Source organism: Rutilus rutilus, assembly GCF_951802725.1.
Source record: "Rutilus rutilus genome assembly, chromosome: 22".
Classification (NCBI taxonomy): Eukaryota; Metazoa; Chordata; class Actinopteri; order Cypriniformes; family Leuciscidae; genus Rutilus; species Rutilus rutilus.
The window spans coordinates 23,380,567-23,398,439 of NC_140227.1; the positions used below are offsets into that span (position 1 = coordinate 23,380,567).

General features: G+C 36.2%; 2 protein-coding genes across 4 annotated transcripts; both read left to right on the top strand.

Moving 5' to 3' along the window:
* The first annotated feature begins 219 nt into the window (after window positions 1-219).
* Window positions 220-14,461, top strand: rpgrb (retinitis pigmentosa GTPase regulator b). Of its 3 annotated transcripts, XM_084396153.1 has the most exons (17): window positions 220-325; window positions 946-1,071; window positions 1,168-1,260; window positions 1,847-1,909; window positions 2,660-2,818; window positions 2,951-3,100; window positions 3,962-4,120; window positions 4,211-4,366; window positions 4,471-4,595; window positions 5,454-5,630; window positions 5,806-5,953; window positions 6,656-6,753; window positions 7,014-7,073; window positions 11,344-11,559; window positions 11,675-11,723; window positions 13,499-13,596; window positions 13,752-14,461. In XM_084396153.1, exons 1-17 carry the CDS (start codon window positions 295-297, stop codon window positions 13,926-13,928), a joined length of 2,085 nt encoding a protein of 694 aa, XP_084252279.1. In that variant the 5' UTR covers window positions 220-294; the 3' UTR covers window positions 13,929-14,461. The 3 variants fall into 3 exon arrangements, with proteins under 3 accessions (XP_084252279.1, XP_084252277.1, XP_084252278.1); XM_084396151.1 differs by lacking the exons at window positions 11,344-11,559; window positions 11,675-11,723; window positions 13,499-13,596; window positions 13,752-14,461 and adding an exon at window positions 7,340-10,346 and having other exon boundaries at window positions 237-325; XM_084396152.1 differs by lacking the exons at window positions 2,951-3,100; window positions 11,344-11,559; window positions 11,675-11,723; window positions 13,499-13,596; window positions 13,752-14,461 and adding an exon at window positions 7,340-10,346 and having other exon boundaries at window positions 237-325.
* Window positions 14,462-15,152: 691 nt separating this feature from the next.
* On the top strand, window positions 15,153-17,855 carry dynlt3 (dynein light chain Tctex-type 3). The gene is made up of 5 exons (XM_084396201.1): window positions 15,153-15,326; window positions 15,801-15,842; window positions 16,106-16,229; window positions 16,391-16,468; window positions 17,476-17,855. The coding sequence occupies exons 1-5, from the start codon at window positions 15,300-15,302 to the stop codon at window positions 17,550-17,552; spliced, it is 348 nt and encodes a 115-aa protein (XP_084252327.1). The 5' UTR covers window positions 15,153-15,299; the 3' UTR covers window positions 17,553-17,855.
* The last annotated feature ends 18 nt before the right edge of the window (window positions 17,856-17,873 follow it).

The following is a 17,873-nucleotide window of genomic DNA, read 5'->3' on the forward strand; positions in this document are numbered from 1 at the left end:
GTAAATGTGTGTTTATCTTATGTATTGTATACAGTCATAATTTTATATTTTCAATTATTTAAGTTACTATAAAAGTATATAAAATAATAAATGTACATAAAATAATAAATGTACATATAAATATGTATTATATAAATGTCGCATCAAGTTACTGTAGTTGGCGGAGCTAGCTAATGAGTAACACGTGACACCTCAACGCGGAAGCAAATCTAGAGCGGAGAGTTTCTGTCGTTTTAGAAACTTCTTGGTCACACTTTTAGAGTCCAGCGTAAATAAGCTGATTAGTCGGGGGAGATGGCCGGAGAGACAGAAGATGAGATCCCTGGTAAAATATTTTGTAGTACATTAGTTGTCGATGTAAACATGTGTGTTATTTGCAGTTGCTACACGTGTGTCTCTAGCCTTATTGTCTGTTTATGATTAGCTATAGGCTATAATATAACGGTGCTACATAGTGGAAGCGAATCATATGTTATACTGGTGTAAATATGTTTTAACTGTTTTAATGCACTGCAAATATTATATTTCTCTGTGTTTATACATATAATTGTTCGTTGTGTTTTGTTTTTTATTTCATTGAACACTCTGTCCCGCTCTTTCATTGACTCCTGTGGCTTCCTGTCGCCAAGGCAACCACGCCATGTGGTCACGCCTCACGCTCTCAATTCTATAGTATTTCTATAAAGTAAACAACTAACCATCTGATTGTGTATATATATATATATATATATATATATATATATATATATATATATATATATATATATATATATATATGTATACAGAGAAACAGAAACTGCGAATTAAAATCATACAAACTATTATTTGTTTACGACATAATATAGTGTAATACAGCTTGAAACAACAGTCATTTGAATAGTTTAAGGCATAACATGAAAAATTGTCTGCATTTGCTATTGTTCTATTTTTCAATTTTTGTTTTAGAATCCGGAGCTGTCTTCACTTTTGGAAAGAGTAAATTCGCAGATAATGCCCCCAGTAAATTCTGGTTAAAAAATGATGTACCTTTGAGAATTTCCTGTGGAGATGAGCACACAGCACTAGTAACAGGTATGATTTATGAGTTTATTAGTGGATATCTTGGTAAATAAAGTCTTGTTCCGTCATTTTTTGCATTCATCCTTTCACTATTTCTATTGTGTTTAGAAAATGGGAAGCTGTTTATGTTTGGCAGCAATAACTGGGGACAGCTGGGCCTCGGAACAAAGACCACTGTGAATAAACCCACTTGTGTGAAAGGTACGATTTTCAGTGTCAGTGTTTTCCCGTGGAATTGGGCTACTTTTACACTGTTGCCCCGGGTTGAAGCGACCCCTGGCAACTCGATTTATACCCCCGGAATGCGATTGGGCTAGTTGAGAGCAGTACTGAGTGTTTTCTGCCATCCACAGCTGATAAATCACTTCAACACATTCTCCAATGCTGTCAGTCACAATTAGCTGTTTGGAAAAATTATCATTAGTTTATCAAATAATAATGATTAGTGACTTTGAATTATTCAGCACAGCAGTAATATATAATCTGACACACACAATTACATGTTTGTAAGTAGCTTTAAGAAAAAGGAGATCTTTTCAGGATAAAGCCATAGATTGCCTTAATACCAATCTGGAGTGGTCCGTAATCTGCATTAATCTGGAAAGCAGAGGGGAAGTGTGTGCAGGAGTTCAGCATTTTAACAAATTAGCTTGATATATCTATATCTATCTATCTCTCTCTCTCTATATATACATGTATATTCAGGTTGTATAATTGTGTTTAGTAAGAATAAATCGTATAGTCAACATATTTCTGACATGCAATGACCGTATTTGTTTTCTTAAAGCCCTAAAATCTGAAAGCGTGAAGCTCGCAGCCTGTGGAAGAACTCATTCACTTGTTTATACATGTAAGTTTTTTCATCATATTTGCTTTATGTTTTTTGAGTATAGTAAATCAAGTAAAAAAAAAATTGTTTTTGTTCTTTTTAAAGGTGAAATTTATCTTTATGAGGACAATTTGAAACCTTAATTATTTACATATTCTTATTTATTTACTTATTCCATTAGTCAAGCCAGAAATTGCCATGCCAGACCACTGAAACAAACAGCAATGTTTTAAAAGGGCTACAGGGCAACACAATGGGAACTCTCTGGGAATTTATAATTGTCTCTGCGAATTAAACGGGGATAAGAGAATGTTTAACATTGAAAAAATTACACTCATAACCTTAAAGACAAACGATCATAACATGTAAGGCTAGAACTTTTAATGTATTTTTTTAAATATCTGAGCGTTCTGTTTGTTTTTGTTTCTGTTTTGTTTTTTGATGATATCTCAATATTTGCAAAGGCCAAAACATGATTTTTTTTTTTTTAAATGTACACTACCATTCAAAATTTGGGGGACAATAAGATCTTTTTTTATGTTTTTGAACATTAATATTGTGATATATTATTTTAATTCAAAATATTTTTTTTCTATTGTAATATATTTGAAATGTATATTTGTTCCTGTGGTGACAAAGCTGTATTTTTAGCATCATTACTTCAGTCTTCTGTGTCACTGACCCCCAAATGTTTTGATAGCACTATAGATAACTATTTGCAACATTATAGATTTATCCTCAACTAAAATACTTGTTTTCTTTGCTGAGCAGCCCGTGGTAACCTGTATGCCTCTGGAGGGAATAATGAAGGACAGCTTGGTCTTGGTGACTGCGATGACAGAACCTCCTTCCACCTGGTGGACTTCTTCAGCAAACATGGGCCAATCAAAATGCTCGCTGCTGGTTCCAATACATCTGCTGTCCTGACGCGTAAGAGTTCTGTTCCATCTGCCTTATATCAGACTGTGTCTGTTGACAAAACATGTAACCGAAAATGTGACATACATAACATGTAACGGCAAATATTAACAGTAATGTAACAAAATGTCTGTGTCATCTCAGAGGATGGCAGGCTCTATATGTGGGGCGATAACTCCGAGGGTCAGATTGGGTTAGGAAAGGAGAGTAATGCACTCACTCCTCAAGAGGTTTCTGTGGGGAAACGAGTGTCCTGGGTGTCCTGTGGATATTATCATTCTGCCTTTGTTACCGGTATGTATGCCACTGTAGGAAGTATTACCTCATGTCACCACGGGCAATTATACCAAAATATTCAGGGTTAAATACATGTTTAACTCAACATTTAATCTGGAATATATCTTTTGTTTATATATATATTTATAATATTATACTATTTTACTCATAAATAGTAAAAAAGGTTGTTTTTTTAAAGGTTGCACTCAAAAGTTTAAGGTCAGTACAATTTTTTTAAGAAAAAAAGAAAAAGAAAAATACTTTTATTCAGCAAGGATGCATTAAACTGCTGGTCTTTTAAACTTTCTATTAATCAAAGAATCCTAAAAATAAATGCACAACATAAATGTTTATTGGGCTGCAAATCAGCATGTTAGAATGATTTCTTAAGGATCATGTGACACTGAAGACTGGAGTAATGATGCTGAAAATTCAGCTTTGCATCACAGAAATAAATTACTAAAATTATGAAAACTCATCAAATACATCAAATAAGTGATTATGAAATATTTTTAAATTTTTATTATAGAGAATTATGCTGTTAATTACATATAATAATGGTATTACAATTAATACATTTACAATAAATTACATTCATAATTTTAAAACAATGGCATAATATTACTATTATTTTATAAATAATACTTGATATATTTAATAAATGAATCAAAATGATTTAAGAATTGTGTTCAACTGTGTTACATTGGAATATCCATCATTTTAAATCCCCACTTTTTGACAATTCATGATGACTTTCCTACTTCCTCTCCATGATCTATAGAGCACAGGATGGTGGCATTGAATTCATAAAATGTTCATCATTTGACCTTCTGTGAAGGCTGGATTGTTGCTAGGTGATGCTTGTTTCATTTGTTGCAGTGGATGGGGCCTTGTTCACATTCGGAGAAAAAGACAGTGGAAAGCTGGGCTTGTCCACAGAGAAGCTGGCCAATCATAAAGTGCCTCAACAGGTGACCGGCATCTCTGATAGGGTGGTAAAGGTGTCCTGTGGAGGAGGGCACACGGTGGCGCTTACTGGTAGGGGAACATATTTTGCTTTGTGGTTGTTTTTTTTGTCTGTGTTTCTTCTTTTTGAAGACTAAATGTTACACATGTCTGGTAATGCAGAGCACAAGGTGTATTCGTTTGGCCTGGGTCAGTTTGGACAGCTTGGCCACGGCACATTCATATTTGAGTCTCGTTTACCCAGAGTGGTTGAGCATTTCAGGAGGGGCAGAGTTAAACATGTGGAGTGTGGAGAGAACCATACAGCGTTGATTACTGGTAAAATACCTGACAACTTCCTTTTATTTGTTGTGATATAATTTCCTCTTTGTGTCTTTCCTCTAAAATATATACGATTCTGTTTGTATATGTGCTGGTTTCAGAGAGCGGCCTTTTGTACACCTTTGGTGATGGTCGGCATGGAAAACTAGGGCTTGGAGAAGAAAACTTCACCAACCAGTTCAGACCGACCCTGTGTACGAGATTCCTCAACTGCCATGTACATTCTGTACGTATTACTGGCCATCTACTGTTTATGACACAATATATAATACATTTGATTTCTATCAGGTATATACTTTTTCTGCTTTGAAATGGTTTGACCACTATAAATTTCATTCCCCTGTTGACCCCATTTTCTTTTGAGACAGGAAGGTCTGGACATATCAAAGTACTTGCCCTTTTTTATTGCTTTCATTCTCTAATTTTATTTCTAATAATAGAAAGAAAATTTTATTTGTTTGTTTTATTTTTATTGCAAAAAAAAACATTTGTTTTTCCTCCTGAGCTTACATATTTTTGGTCCATTTTTTACAGCAGAGAAAAACTTTGGGGTCAGTAATATATATATATATATATATATATATATATATGAATGCATTTATTCAGCAAGAATACATTCACTTGATCAAAAGTGTCAGTAAAGACTTACAAAAAATAGTTCAAATAATGCAGATAATAATAAGAAATATCTATTAAGCTCTAAATCAGCATATTATAATGTGACACTAAAGACTGGAGCTGCTGAAAATTCTGCTTTGCCATTACAAGAATAAATTCGATTTTGGAATACATTATAATAGAAAAATTGTAATAATATTTCACAATTTTTTTAATGTATTTTTGATAATAAATACATAAAAAAAAAAAAAATAAAGAAAGAAAATAAATATAGCCTTGGTGAGCATAATACTTTTCAAAAACTGTAAAAAATCTTACCGACTGCAAATTTCTTTTAAGGTAGTCGAAATGTATAATTTTCTGCTAAAAGTGTCTATTGTCATTTCATATGGAACAATAAGGACAAAAAAACCACAACATTTTATTTTGAGTTCATGACATCTGTAAACAGTGTGTGTGCTTTCAGGTTACTTGTGGTGGGTGTCACATGCTTGTGTTGGCAAAGCCCAGGGCTGAAAGGTCGGAGGATTTGATCCTGGAGGAGGATGACATCACAGAAGACTACTTTGAAAAGTCCTGTACTGAACTACTGGGGGACACCCTAAACAGGAGTCTCTCGGCTCGGGTCAGACGCAGAGAACGGGTAGGTCAATCATAATGGATTGCAATAAGTGCAACTGATTATCAATTGGACTAGTGGAAGTGTATTTCAAGATGAATAATACAATTTTACGGCAATGTTTAGTATAATATATTACCTAAACAATTATATCAACTAATTAAATATGGATGCAATGTGTGTTGCTTTTCTTCTGCAGGAGCGTTCACCAGATCAGTTTGGACAAATGTTTAGAACACTCCCAGCTCTGGGTGGAAATCATCTGAGTGCATCTCTATCTGTTCCCAGCCAGATCCATCACTCCCACAGTAACCAACCTGGAAAGATCCCTCACAACAGCCTCAAAAGTAACTGCCTTGTCAAGAAACTGAAGTATTAAAAATCATATCTGTTGTTTCAAATCACAGGAAAACAAGTTCCTCGTTCACAAATGCTATTGCCACTTATAAAAAGACATCATTCAATCAAAAAGCACACATTTATTTTCATTTACACTACTGTTAAAAAGTTTAGGATCAGTATGATTAAATAAATTAATACTTTTATTCAGCAAGGACACAATAAATTGATCTAAAGTGTCAGTAAAGACTTTTACATTATTACAAAAGATTTCTATTTTAAAAAATGGTGTTCTTTTGAACTGTCTATTCAGAATCTTTTAGCAGTACAACTGATTTCAGCATTGATAATAATAAGAAATGTTTCTTGAGCAACAAATCAGCATATTAGAATAATTTCTGAATGATCATGTGACATTGAAGACTGGAGTAATGATGCTGAAATTTCAGCTTTGCCATAACAGGAATGAATGACATTTTAAAAGAAATAGAAATTCACTTCTTTTAAATTGTAATAATATTTCACAATTTTACTGTTTTACTGTATTTTTTATCAAATAAATGCAGCCTTGGTGAGGCATCTTTCAGAAGCATTTAAAAAAATCTAACCAATACCAAACTTTTGAACTGTAGTGTATATTATACTCATGTTTTTATGGATTCTTTCTCTTTCTCTTTCTCTTTCTCTTTCTCTTTCTCTTTCTCGATAAGTTCCTGGAAAGAAAGAGAAATCTCTTGATGACAGAAGCAGTGTGGAGGATAGTGAGAGCGTAAAAGACCTTGGAGAAACCACTGACTTATTAAACCTGGTAGGAGAAGCATACCATCACTTATGAAAGAGGCATGCATGCTTTTATAATATCTATAGAAAATACGTAGAAGTAGACATTTAATGATTTGGTTGAAATCCACTTTTAAAAGCAAAAATGACACAGACTACTGTAAATACAGGTTACATTTGGTACTGGTTTGTCATTTGATGTCAAATCTGGGTCTATAGAAAATCCAGTTGAGAACCGCTGGCATAAAATCTTCTAAGACTATAATGCAAAAATGTCTTTGTTTTCAGACTCACATAATTAAGATGGACCCTAGCGATAAGACCCTCACATTGTCTCCTGTGGAGAAGGTAAGAGCTCATCTGGGTTGTTGTCCAAGAAATTAGCTATTTATATGGCTAAACAAAGGTTGAGGAGACAAATGTGTAAATTTTTTCAAAGGGCTGCACTCATTTAGACCTCCCCCTTATGCTTGTGTTCTCTGTCTTCTCTTCATTGACTCATTCTCATTTGCTTTGCAGCCTTAAAGCTCATTCTGCTCTCGTTCAGCCTGCTCTGCATGTTCATTCATTTCTCTAACACTTTCCTTCTTTTTATCCTCTGCTTCCTGGAATAGAAGAAGGTTAAGGTTGTGAAAGAGCACGGTAAGGAGAAGCATAGTGATGGACACGCCCCTTATAGTAAGAGGGCGGAGCTGTCAGCTCGCAAAGCTCTTCCTACTGAGTTACTTAGAAGCTCAAGTGGTAGCTCAGTAGTCGGGGACAGTCTTGGGTCAGGGACGCCCCACAAGTCCCCTAAGAGACATGGTCATGATAAGGAAAATGTCCTTATCGCTTTGGAGAACAGAAAGCCTGCATATCACCAAGCTGGTGGAAGTAACACCAGATTGGGGTCGGACATAAGCAGAGCTGGATCCAAATCCTACCTGCCCAAGCACACAGAATTGATGAAGTCAAGGGATAAAGTTAAAAAAGAATCAACTGGAAAAGCCCACCCAAATCAAGAGGCTGAAAGTGAGAAGGTTCCTCAAAAATCAAAAGGAAGTACAAAACCAAACCAAGAGGGAATAGGTAAAGCAAAACCCAAAGATCGTCCATTGGAAGTCAGAAGCCAGCCTCAAAAAGTTGTGGGGAAAGAAAAGGAAGTAAAAATGAAACCCATAATTGTTGTTGAACATCATCTTGAACAGACCACACATAAGGACCAAGACTCAACAGGTAAGAAGATCTCAAAAGATGATTTACCAAAAGCTCACAGGGTGAAAGGTGAAACGAATGCTGCTAAGACAGAAAACAAAAATGTTGTCCCACAGAGTAAAAAGTCAGATTCAAAAAAAGATTCAAAAAGTAGTAAGACAATACAAGAGATCTCCACTACTTCACAACAATCCTCATGCCAAGAAGATGTTTCTACAAAGAAGACAAAGAAATCAAGAGCAGAACAAAGCCAATTGCCAGTAGAAGACAACTTGAAAAACACAAAAAAGGGGCCTACCATTGTCTCCGAAGTTGCCTCCAAATCTGAATCGGCGTCAGAATCTGAGCAAATTAAGGAAAATCCTCTCATCAAGGTGACATCTTTTCTCCAAGATGTGGGAATGGGAAGTTCTGCTTGTTTACTTGGAGCATCAGCAGTCAGTCAGTTCCTTTCCCAGTCCACACCCCAAAAGATGCCAAAACCTCCTTCAAAACAAAGAACTCTATCTGATGTTTCGTCCCTGAGTGAGTCCGATGAGGTTTCAAGACAGGATGAGACTAGAGAAGCCAATAAGACGGCTGTCACCATCAACATGAAGACAGAATCAGGAACTTCAGATGGGGACATGGAAAGAAGCAGCATTGAGTCCAAAACCGAGGCTCATTCTGAGGTGGAAACATATAGAAGAAACGAGGAGGAAGAAGGAGAGGAATCAGATGAGGAGGAAGAGGAGGAAAGCAAGGGGTTGGTGAACAGAAGGGATGAGAGTGAGGAGGAAAGTGAGAGCAAGACCCTTGACAAGGTAGCAAACGATGATGATTCTGAGGTTGAAGGTGATACAATGATCAAAGGTACTAGTGAGGATGAGGAAAGTGAGGAAGAGGAGGATAAAAGTAAAAGTGTGGCAACTGAGGATGTAGAGAGTGAGGCTGAGGAAGGGGAGAGTGATAGAATAGAAGACGAGGAAGAAGAAACAAGTGAGATAAGTAGAAAAACTGAAGAGCAGAGTGGAGATGAACAGGACGAAAGCAAAACAAGCAAAGAGGAAGAGACAGAGAGCAAAAATGAGAGCTCAAAGGAAGAATCAGATGAAGAGAATGAGGAGTCAGAGGAGAAAGACAGTGAGGATGAAGAAGAAAATGATGTAGAAAGTGACCTTGCCGTTGAGGATAGTGCAGAGGAAGATGAAGATAGTGAAAAGACTAGTGAAGAAAAGGAAGATTCTGAAAAGCTAGAGAGCGAGTCTGAAGATGAAGGGGATGAAGATGGTGAAAAGACTAGTGAAGAAGAGGAGGACGATTCAGAAAAGCAGGAAAGTGAGACTGAAAATGATGATGAAGGGGAGAGTGAGAGTGAAGCAGAGGAGGAGAGTGAGGAAGTTGAAGAGGATGAGGAAGAGGGCGAAAGCAAGAAAGAGGAAGCAATGAGTCAGAATGATGAGGAAGAAGAAGAGAGTGAAAATGAAGAGGAAGAAGAGCAGGAGAGCAATGACGAAGAGGAAGAAGAGCAGGAGAGCAAAGACGAAGAGGAAGAAGAGCAGGAGAGCAAAGACGAAGAGCAGGAGAGCAAAGAGGAAGAAGAGGAGGAGAGCGAAGAGCAGGAGAGCAAAGACGAAGAGGAAGAAGAGCAGGAGAGCAAAGACGAAGAGGAAGGAGAGCAGGAGAGCAAAGATGAAGAGGAAGGAGAGCAGGAGAGCAAAGATGAAGAGGAAGAAGAGCAGGAGAGCAAAGACGAAGAGGAAGGAGAGCAGGAGAGCAAAGATGAAGAGGAAGAAGAGCAGGAGAGCAAAGATGAAGAGGAAGGAGAGCAGGAGAGCAAAGATGAAGAGGAAGAAGAGCAGGAGAGCAAAGATGAAGAGGAAGGAGAGCAGGAGAGCAAAGATGAAGAGGAAGAAGAGCAGGAGAGCAAAGATGAAGAGGAAGAAGAAGAAAGTAATGGTGAGGAGGAAGGCAATGAAGAAGCAGAAGAGGAAGCAGAGGAGGAAGAGTCTGAAGATAAAGAGGAGGCAGAAGAAGCAGAGGATGAGGAGGGAGAAGAGGAGGACAAACAAGAAGAGGAAGAAGAACAAGAGGAGGAGGAGGAAGAAGAACAAGAAGAGGAGGAGGAAGAAGAAAAAGCCAAAGCCAAAAGAAAACGTGAAAAAGCCTCTGAATCCACCAAACAAAAGTCAAGTGCGAAAACAACAAAACAGCCGACAAAAGCCAAACGGGCCCGAGCGCAACGCCAGCAGTCAGACGACGAGTCCCAGGAGTCTCAGCAGTTTTGGGATGATGTTCTTCCTCAATACCTCAATTTAAAATAATTCAACATCCTCTATCTGCTTTTACTGAGTATTATGTACATGCCTTTAATGTTTTTTCTTGCTTCTTGCTTTTGTGATATATATTTGAAATATTTTTATTTCGCCATTATTATTCTTGCAATTTCGCCCATGACATTTTTAGTAAATGTACTGCTTCACATTTTTTATTTTCTATTTATTTATTTATGTTTTCATAAGTAATGATACGCTCATGCAGTAATGAAGACCTCATGATGTGCCTTAGGACGTATGAATCTGATGGACGGCCATGTTCGTTTACTAACAAATGTGCTTGATTTGCCAATGACCATGAATCAGCACTATCAATGACTTCAGATTCTTACAAATACAAACAGGGCACATTTAAAGATGCCTACTCTTACAAAAATTAAAACGTAAAATAAAATGGCAGCTCGTGATCTTTATGACTGGAAGAAAATATTTGGGGGAAAAAATAAAGTCATTATTAAGTAGCATTTAGTTCAAATTTTGCACTTGTGCTTGTTCTGTGAGTTTTTTGTTACATTTAATAGCTAATAAACTTTTCATTTATTTATAACTATTTGCATGTGTTTTTAAATGAATACCTGTGTTGTTTTATATTTGTTTTCCAATTTAGTAACATTGCATTGCATTTTATTTAAATATAAAAAGCACAGATTTTCCAAACCGACTTTTGTATGCTTTACATAAAGAAAACGACATGATATAAATCTATCATGCTGTACTAGAGAGTTTCAGCAGCATAATAACCAAATTTGAATTGCAATCATGCAAATAAAGAAAGCCATATGAGATATCTCCAAATTCAAAGCAGTTGCAATCAGGCAGAAAACCCGAAAATCCTTCATTGGACAGGTGAGGCACTCTCTCCGTAGAGCTGGTCCTTTTCTAGTCCTCCTAAATAGATCCCTAGTCATGTACCCACCTACTTGTGTTTCTTTATACGTGTAGTTTGTTAGTTCATTTTCATTTTAAAATGAAAAAGACTTCCTGACTCACATTGAACCCTCTCCTGCCATTCTAGTTTCTTCAACCCTCTTTTTGTGTTTCACAGTCTCTCATTCCAGTCACTGATTGTCTTTTCTCACTTTTTGCACAACCACCACCGATCTCTCCAGCTCCGGACAGATGAGATCAATGGAAAGATGGAGGGAGAAGATGAGGAGGAAGAATATTTAGATGATGAAGAAGATGATGAGGAGGAGGAGGAGGAAGAAGATGAGGAAGAGCATCCAGAGGAAAAAGAAGGGGAAAAGTGTGAGGAGAAGGAAGATATTCTAGACGAGAAGAGGAAAGAGACAGAGGAGGAAAGCATTACAGAGCCAGACATACAGGTGCCCTGAAACCTTTCATTCATATAATTTAGACTCATTTAGTACGAACATATTGCTTTAGCGTGGCTCTGTTGCTTTGATTTGTTTGTGTGATGTAATTTTCTTACTCCTACAGAAAAAGCAGATTATAAAAGAGGCATCCGTCCCTGATGGACCGATAAAAGGTGAGTTTTTTTTTTTCTTTCTTTTCAGCACCCTTTCATATTCCCATACAGACCCCAAGAAAACCACAAAAAAAAAGAGTTTTGTGGCTTTTAGGCCATGTCTGTTAGCTTTGAGGTCATCTATATATGGAAGCTTATTTCCACCACAGAATAAAAATATAAAAAAGGTTGCAACTGTTTTTTCACAATTGCAAGTTTATATCTCACAATTCGGACCTTTTTTTAATCTTGACGTTCAGAGGTTTTTTTCTCTGAATTCCGTTTTGTTTTTTTTGTTTTTTTAATTCTGTTTGTTTTTTAGGAATTCTGTTTTTGTTTTTCGGAATTCTGTTTTTGTTTTTAGGAATTCTGTTTTTGTTTTTTGGAATTCTGTTTTTGTTTTTCGGAATTCTGTTTTTGTTTTTTGGAATTCTGTTTTTGTTTTTCGGAATTCTGTTTTTGTTTTTTTGCTTTTTTTGGACACCTATCCTGACCACATGCACCTGCAGAATTCTGCGAAAAATGGAATTGAGAGAATCTGGAATCTGAACAAAAAAAGTCTGTGAAATGTAAACTCACTATTCTGAGAATAAACAACATAAAAGATATAAAGATATAAACTAGGGGAAAAATCCTAATGTACAATTGCAAGGACAAATGTCCGAATTGTGAGATTAAAAATTCACAATTACCTTTTTTTATACTATTATTCCTTTCCTCGCTTCTTTTCCTCGTGTCTCACCTGTGTATCCTCGCTCATGACTCCTCAGAAAGCTTCCTCGCTCCTCGTTCCTCGCCCTCTCACAGTTCAACAAGAGAATTGAGAAGCCCGTCAAGATGGCTGAGTTCGGTCGGTTTCCAGGTCACGGGCTGGAGGAGCGAGGAGCGAGGAAAAGAGGAAGCATCAATTAGAGCAGGGTTCCTCAAACTCGGTCCTGGAGGGCCACTGTCCTGCACAGTTTAGCTCCAACCCTGATCAAACACACCTAGCTGTGAGTTTCTACTGATCCTGAACATAGATATATATATAAACGCTAGATGTCTTATGGCGCAGTCACTTCCGGCATCATCGTTCGGCCATCTTGTGACAGTGCTCTGTGCATTAAGGTGAATGATCAGCACGCACACAAATCCTCTTATCTCGCTGAAATCTTGACGGATTTACAAACGGTTTGGTTTCTTACAAACGTTATTAACGTGGCTATAATTCCGAATGCTTGAACATGTATGTTATAATTTTTCATATGTATGCAGTGTATGTATGCAGTGTCATAACTACATCTCTGACGTTTATAACAAACCAAACCGTTTGAAAATCGGTAGAAAAATGAGCAAGTTATGGTTATTTAAAAGTACATGCACCATTGAAGTAGTGAGCGAGTACACTGTAGCAAGATGGCCGCCATGTGCGGACGTCGACCTCCATTGGCCAACAGCGCGTACGAGGTATCTAGTGTTTATATATATATCTATGATCCTGAAGACATTGATTAGCTTGCTCAGGTGTGTTTGATCAGGGTTGGAGCTAAACTCTGCAGGACAGCGGCCCTCCAGGACCGAGTTTGAGGAACTCTTGAGTATTGAGAAGCACCTATACACTATTTAAATGAAAGAGACAAGCCCTTTGATATCCCGGTCATCTTTATTTACACCTTTTTATGGTGCAGTATGTCCATGATTAGGTAGAAAGTGATTGCAATGTACTATAATATAACTTGGTGAACATAAATGAAATGTATGTTCACCAAAAATCAAATGTATTGATTTTAAGCAGCTTTTCTCCTTTGTTTCTGAAGATTCTGATCCTGCTACCCTTATAAAGGAGGAGACAGAGTCAGAGAGGAATGGAGTTACAGAAGACAAACCTAAAACTCGTTTCGGCTCTAGAAACAGGGTATTTAACCACTCAAACCTTTTCATCTTTATAATAAACACTAGTAAGCAACCACCTCGCAATCATGCATAACACTCGAGCAATCGCATAGCATAACATCTTTGCGCATCAGAGTTTAACCTTTGTTTGATCAGTTTCTTCTTTCCTATCTTCAGCTTTCTCTTTTCAAGAGATCTCCCACCAAAGGGAATCAAGCCGAGAGCAGCGCTTTAGGCAAACCAGCAGCTGATGGTCCACCTCAGATCTCAGAGAGTTGTAGCAGTCAAACACAGACCGGAGGCCCAACCACTGCATCCAATCGATCACGTTCAGCCACTTGCAATCTGCTTTGACACCTTTCAGCTGGGTTTGACATGCTGTTTATGCTGAGACTGGAACAAAAACTGGAATCGAAATCGAACAAAGCAACATCCTGTTGGTGTTGGTGGTGTTAATGTTACCGTGCCTTGTGCTGCAAAGCAGACCACAGAAAATGACTAGCTTTAACTGAAAACTAGGGAGTCTAATTTTAATTTAAGTATAGTTGTGAGCTATAATAGTTTTGTTTTGGTACTACATTGTATAATATTTTTCCTTTATATGTTTGCAGTGTCTGATTTATACAACTTTTTTATCAAAAGCATTCTTAAAGTCATTACTGGGGAGTAAATTTACCAATATGTGCCGTATATCTAGAAAAATAATGATCTATTTATGTATGTTTTTATACCTATTTATTTACATTTGATGAAAGACTTTCAAAGCACCTGTGCACTTTATATATTTAAAATTTCAGGGTAATGTGACAATTTTCTGTCCATTTTTGTGAGACTCATCTAACAACCTTTGTATTTGATGTGATACAAGTAAACAACTTAAAATGGTCTCCCTTCCTTTTTGATATATATACAGTACCGGTCAAATGTTTTTGAAAGTAGTCTCAATCTCACCATGGCTGCATTCATTTATTTATTTTTTATAAAAAAAAATACAGTAAGAACACATGATCTTTCAGACATCTTTCTAATATGCTGATTTGGTGCTAAAGAAACATTTCTTATTTTTATTAATTCTAAAAAAAGGTTGTGCTGCTTAATATTTTTATGGAAACAGATTTTTCCCCCTCATTATTCTTTGATGAATAGAAAGTTCAAAAGAACAGCATTTATTATAAATACTTTTATAACAATACATACTTTGTTATACTCATAAAAGTCTGTTTTTTTTTTATAGCAATTTAATGCACCTTTGCTAAATAAAAGTATTTTTTTTATTTTTTTCTTAGTCTTCTTTTTTAATAATAATCTTATCCAAAACTTTTGAATGGCGGTGCCTTTTTTTATTGTTTTCAACATTGATAATAAGAAGAAATGACATTAGCATTTCTGAAGGATCATGTGACACTGAAAATTCAGCTTTGCCATCACAGACATACATTACATTTTAAAATATATTACAACAGAAACCAGTTAATTTAAATTGTAATAATATTTCACAGTATTACTGTTTTTATTGTATTTTTTTTTTATCGAATACAGTGTAAACACTTTATAGATAGATAGACAGACAGACATGTTGAGTCGGAGAGCGCCAGTAGGTGGCAGCACTCAAACGCCATTTTGTTGCTAACATCAGCCTTAGTTGTCAGTGAGAGAATAGCTACAGTCATCTGAACAGAGTTTGTTGTCCAGACTCCAGATTTTTTGGGTTTTAAAACTGATAAGATGGAGGAGTATCATTCTGGAGATGAAGTAGGTGTTATATAAGGCATTACATGGTGCAACTGGTTATTATCTGTATAACGTTAAGCTTTCAAAGCTGGTAAACAGTAGACTTGCTTTTACCGCTAGCCTGCTAACCGCTTCATCCGGATAGAAACATAATATCACTTCATCATCCTTAAACGCTCATATTTTGACATCATTACATCTTTTACGTATACACAGATCACTAAAAGTTCATTTCGATTTAGAATTTACATCTTTTTGTTGTACGTTTTTATGGAAAATCCTTCAGGGTGTGGCCAAATCATAACGTCAGCTTTAATCATAAAGGAAACCGTTGAAATATCATAAGCTATTATTTTTGAACATTTTGAGTTTTTTCCCCCTAACATACATGTCTGAAATGTACATTTTGGTCACTAAATATAATGTTGCGGATGCATCTTTAAACCAGTTTGATAGTGTTCATCTCTTTTCACCTTTCAAAACCTCTAATTTCAGATGTCTTTCAGCCCAGATGAAGCAAGTAATGTTGTTAAGGAGGTAATATTCACTGTCAAAAAATGTGTATATATATATATATTTATAACATCATTAAGCACCCTATGGTGTAGCCTATCTCACTGAATGAATTGCATTGTTGTTAGTCTCATGTCTAACTCATGCCTGCAGGATTAATGCTAGCCTATTTATTTGAGTGCAAGTCTGCTCCATTAACTCTCTCTCTCTCTCTCTCTCTCTCTCTCTCTCTGTGTGTGTGTGTGTGTGTGTGTGTGTGTGTGTGTGTGTGTGTGTTTATCGGTCAGTGCATTGAGGGTATTATTGGAGGCGTGGACTACAGCCAGAACAAAGTGAACCAGTGGACAGCCAGCATAGTCGAACACACTCTCACTCAGTTAGTGAAACAGGGGAAACCGTTCAAGTATATTGGTACGAGCCTTTCCGATTGAGTTCATCTTGTATACAAACATTTAATAGGTTATAGATCTGATAATATGTTTATAAGGCTATACATCATCTTTGCACAAAGCTGAAAGACATTATACAAAGTGCAGTTGTTGATTGTATATTATATTATGTATATATTTCAGTCAACTGTGCTGTGATGCAGAAAAGCGGCGCAGGTCTTCACACAGCCAACTCTTGTTACTGGGACACTACCACTGACGGTAAAGCTTTTAGCTCTTTAGACCTGTTTAGTGCTTCAATAGCGTTAGCTCATCCGGACCAAAAGGATATAGCAATACAATGGACCCTTTTCACAGACTGTGATGATGCGTTTACAAGTATCAACATTGCAAATCTTGTTCAGTTTTGCATATTTTTGCGTATAGATTTATTACCTTGACAGGAAATTACAAAAACGAATTTAAACGAATACAGAAATTATATTTGCTGTCGTCTCCCATTCACAGCTACAGAATTTTTCCCAACTATGACCATTTCTGCTTCTGAGAACCTCCGAAATTTGAAAAGAGTCCATATATTTGATATAAATATGTCCATTATATGGACCACATTGGCCTTGACTCTTGATATTTCTCTGACAAATAAAGTTGAAGTAATGCATTGAGTGCATATCATTAATTTGGTAAAGTATGTTTATGGTGCTTCTATGTATATTCAGTTAATATGTCCATGTTTTTATATTTAATACATGTCATTTTTTTATTGAATGTTATTGTATTTTATATAAAGACTTACATTTGTATAAAATGTGTATAATAGGAAATGTAAAATTTTGGATACAGTTTATGCAAATATCTTTATCATTTTATATTATTATTATTATATTTTATTAAATTATTTTATTTTTATTCACTTTTTTTAAGTTCTGCAGTATTTTTACAGTTCAAATATTCCGTAGTCTCTCATGAAAAGTTTCAAATAATTTTAGATTAACTACTGCATGCAGAAGGACACAATTGAATTTCTAAATTTCATGTCACCCAAATATGTGTTCTTGTGCGTTATATTCATTGCATCTATAATAAATTAAAGCATGGTGATCACTAATACTCATTATTCTTATTACTTTTTTGTTTTAAAACCTGTATTTTGTAAAAAAAAAAAAAAGTATGGCAATTATGTGGCACTATCACATGATTTTGCCAGATATGATTCAGATAAACTAAATAAGATGATTTCATTCTAGCATGTGTGTGTGTTTTCGCAGGAAGCTGCACAGTGAGGTGGGAGAACCGCACCATGTACTGCGTCGTCAGTGTGTTTGCAGTGGCTATTGCGCTATGAGAAGGAACCAGGGCTGAGATGTGACACACACAGACACAGATCGGGAAAGATACCTTCGCTCTGACGATCATACCATCATGTCTGTTATGAAGCCTTCAGCACACCGGCTAAGACTTAAACCATGTTCAACTTGTCTGCTTTACCTAATCTGCAAGTGCTTGTCTACCACATTTTACATGTATTTTTTTTTTTTTTTTTGGACTTGCAAAGGTTACATGCACCTTTGCTCTGTATAGAATATGTTGATGTTTAATTATTAAAGTTGTCTGCTTTGGATTTAATAATCCAGTTGAGGAAAATTGATATATCAGGATGTTTGTC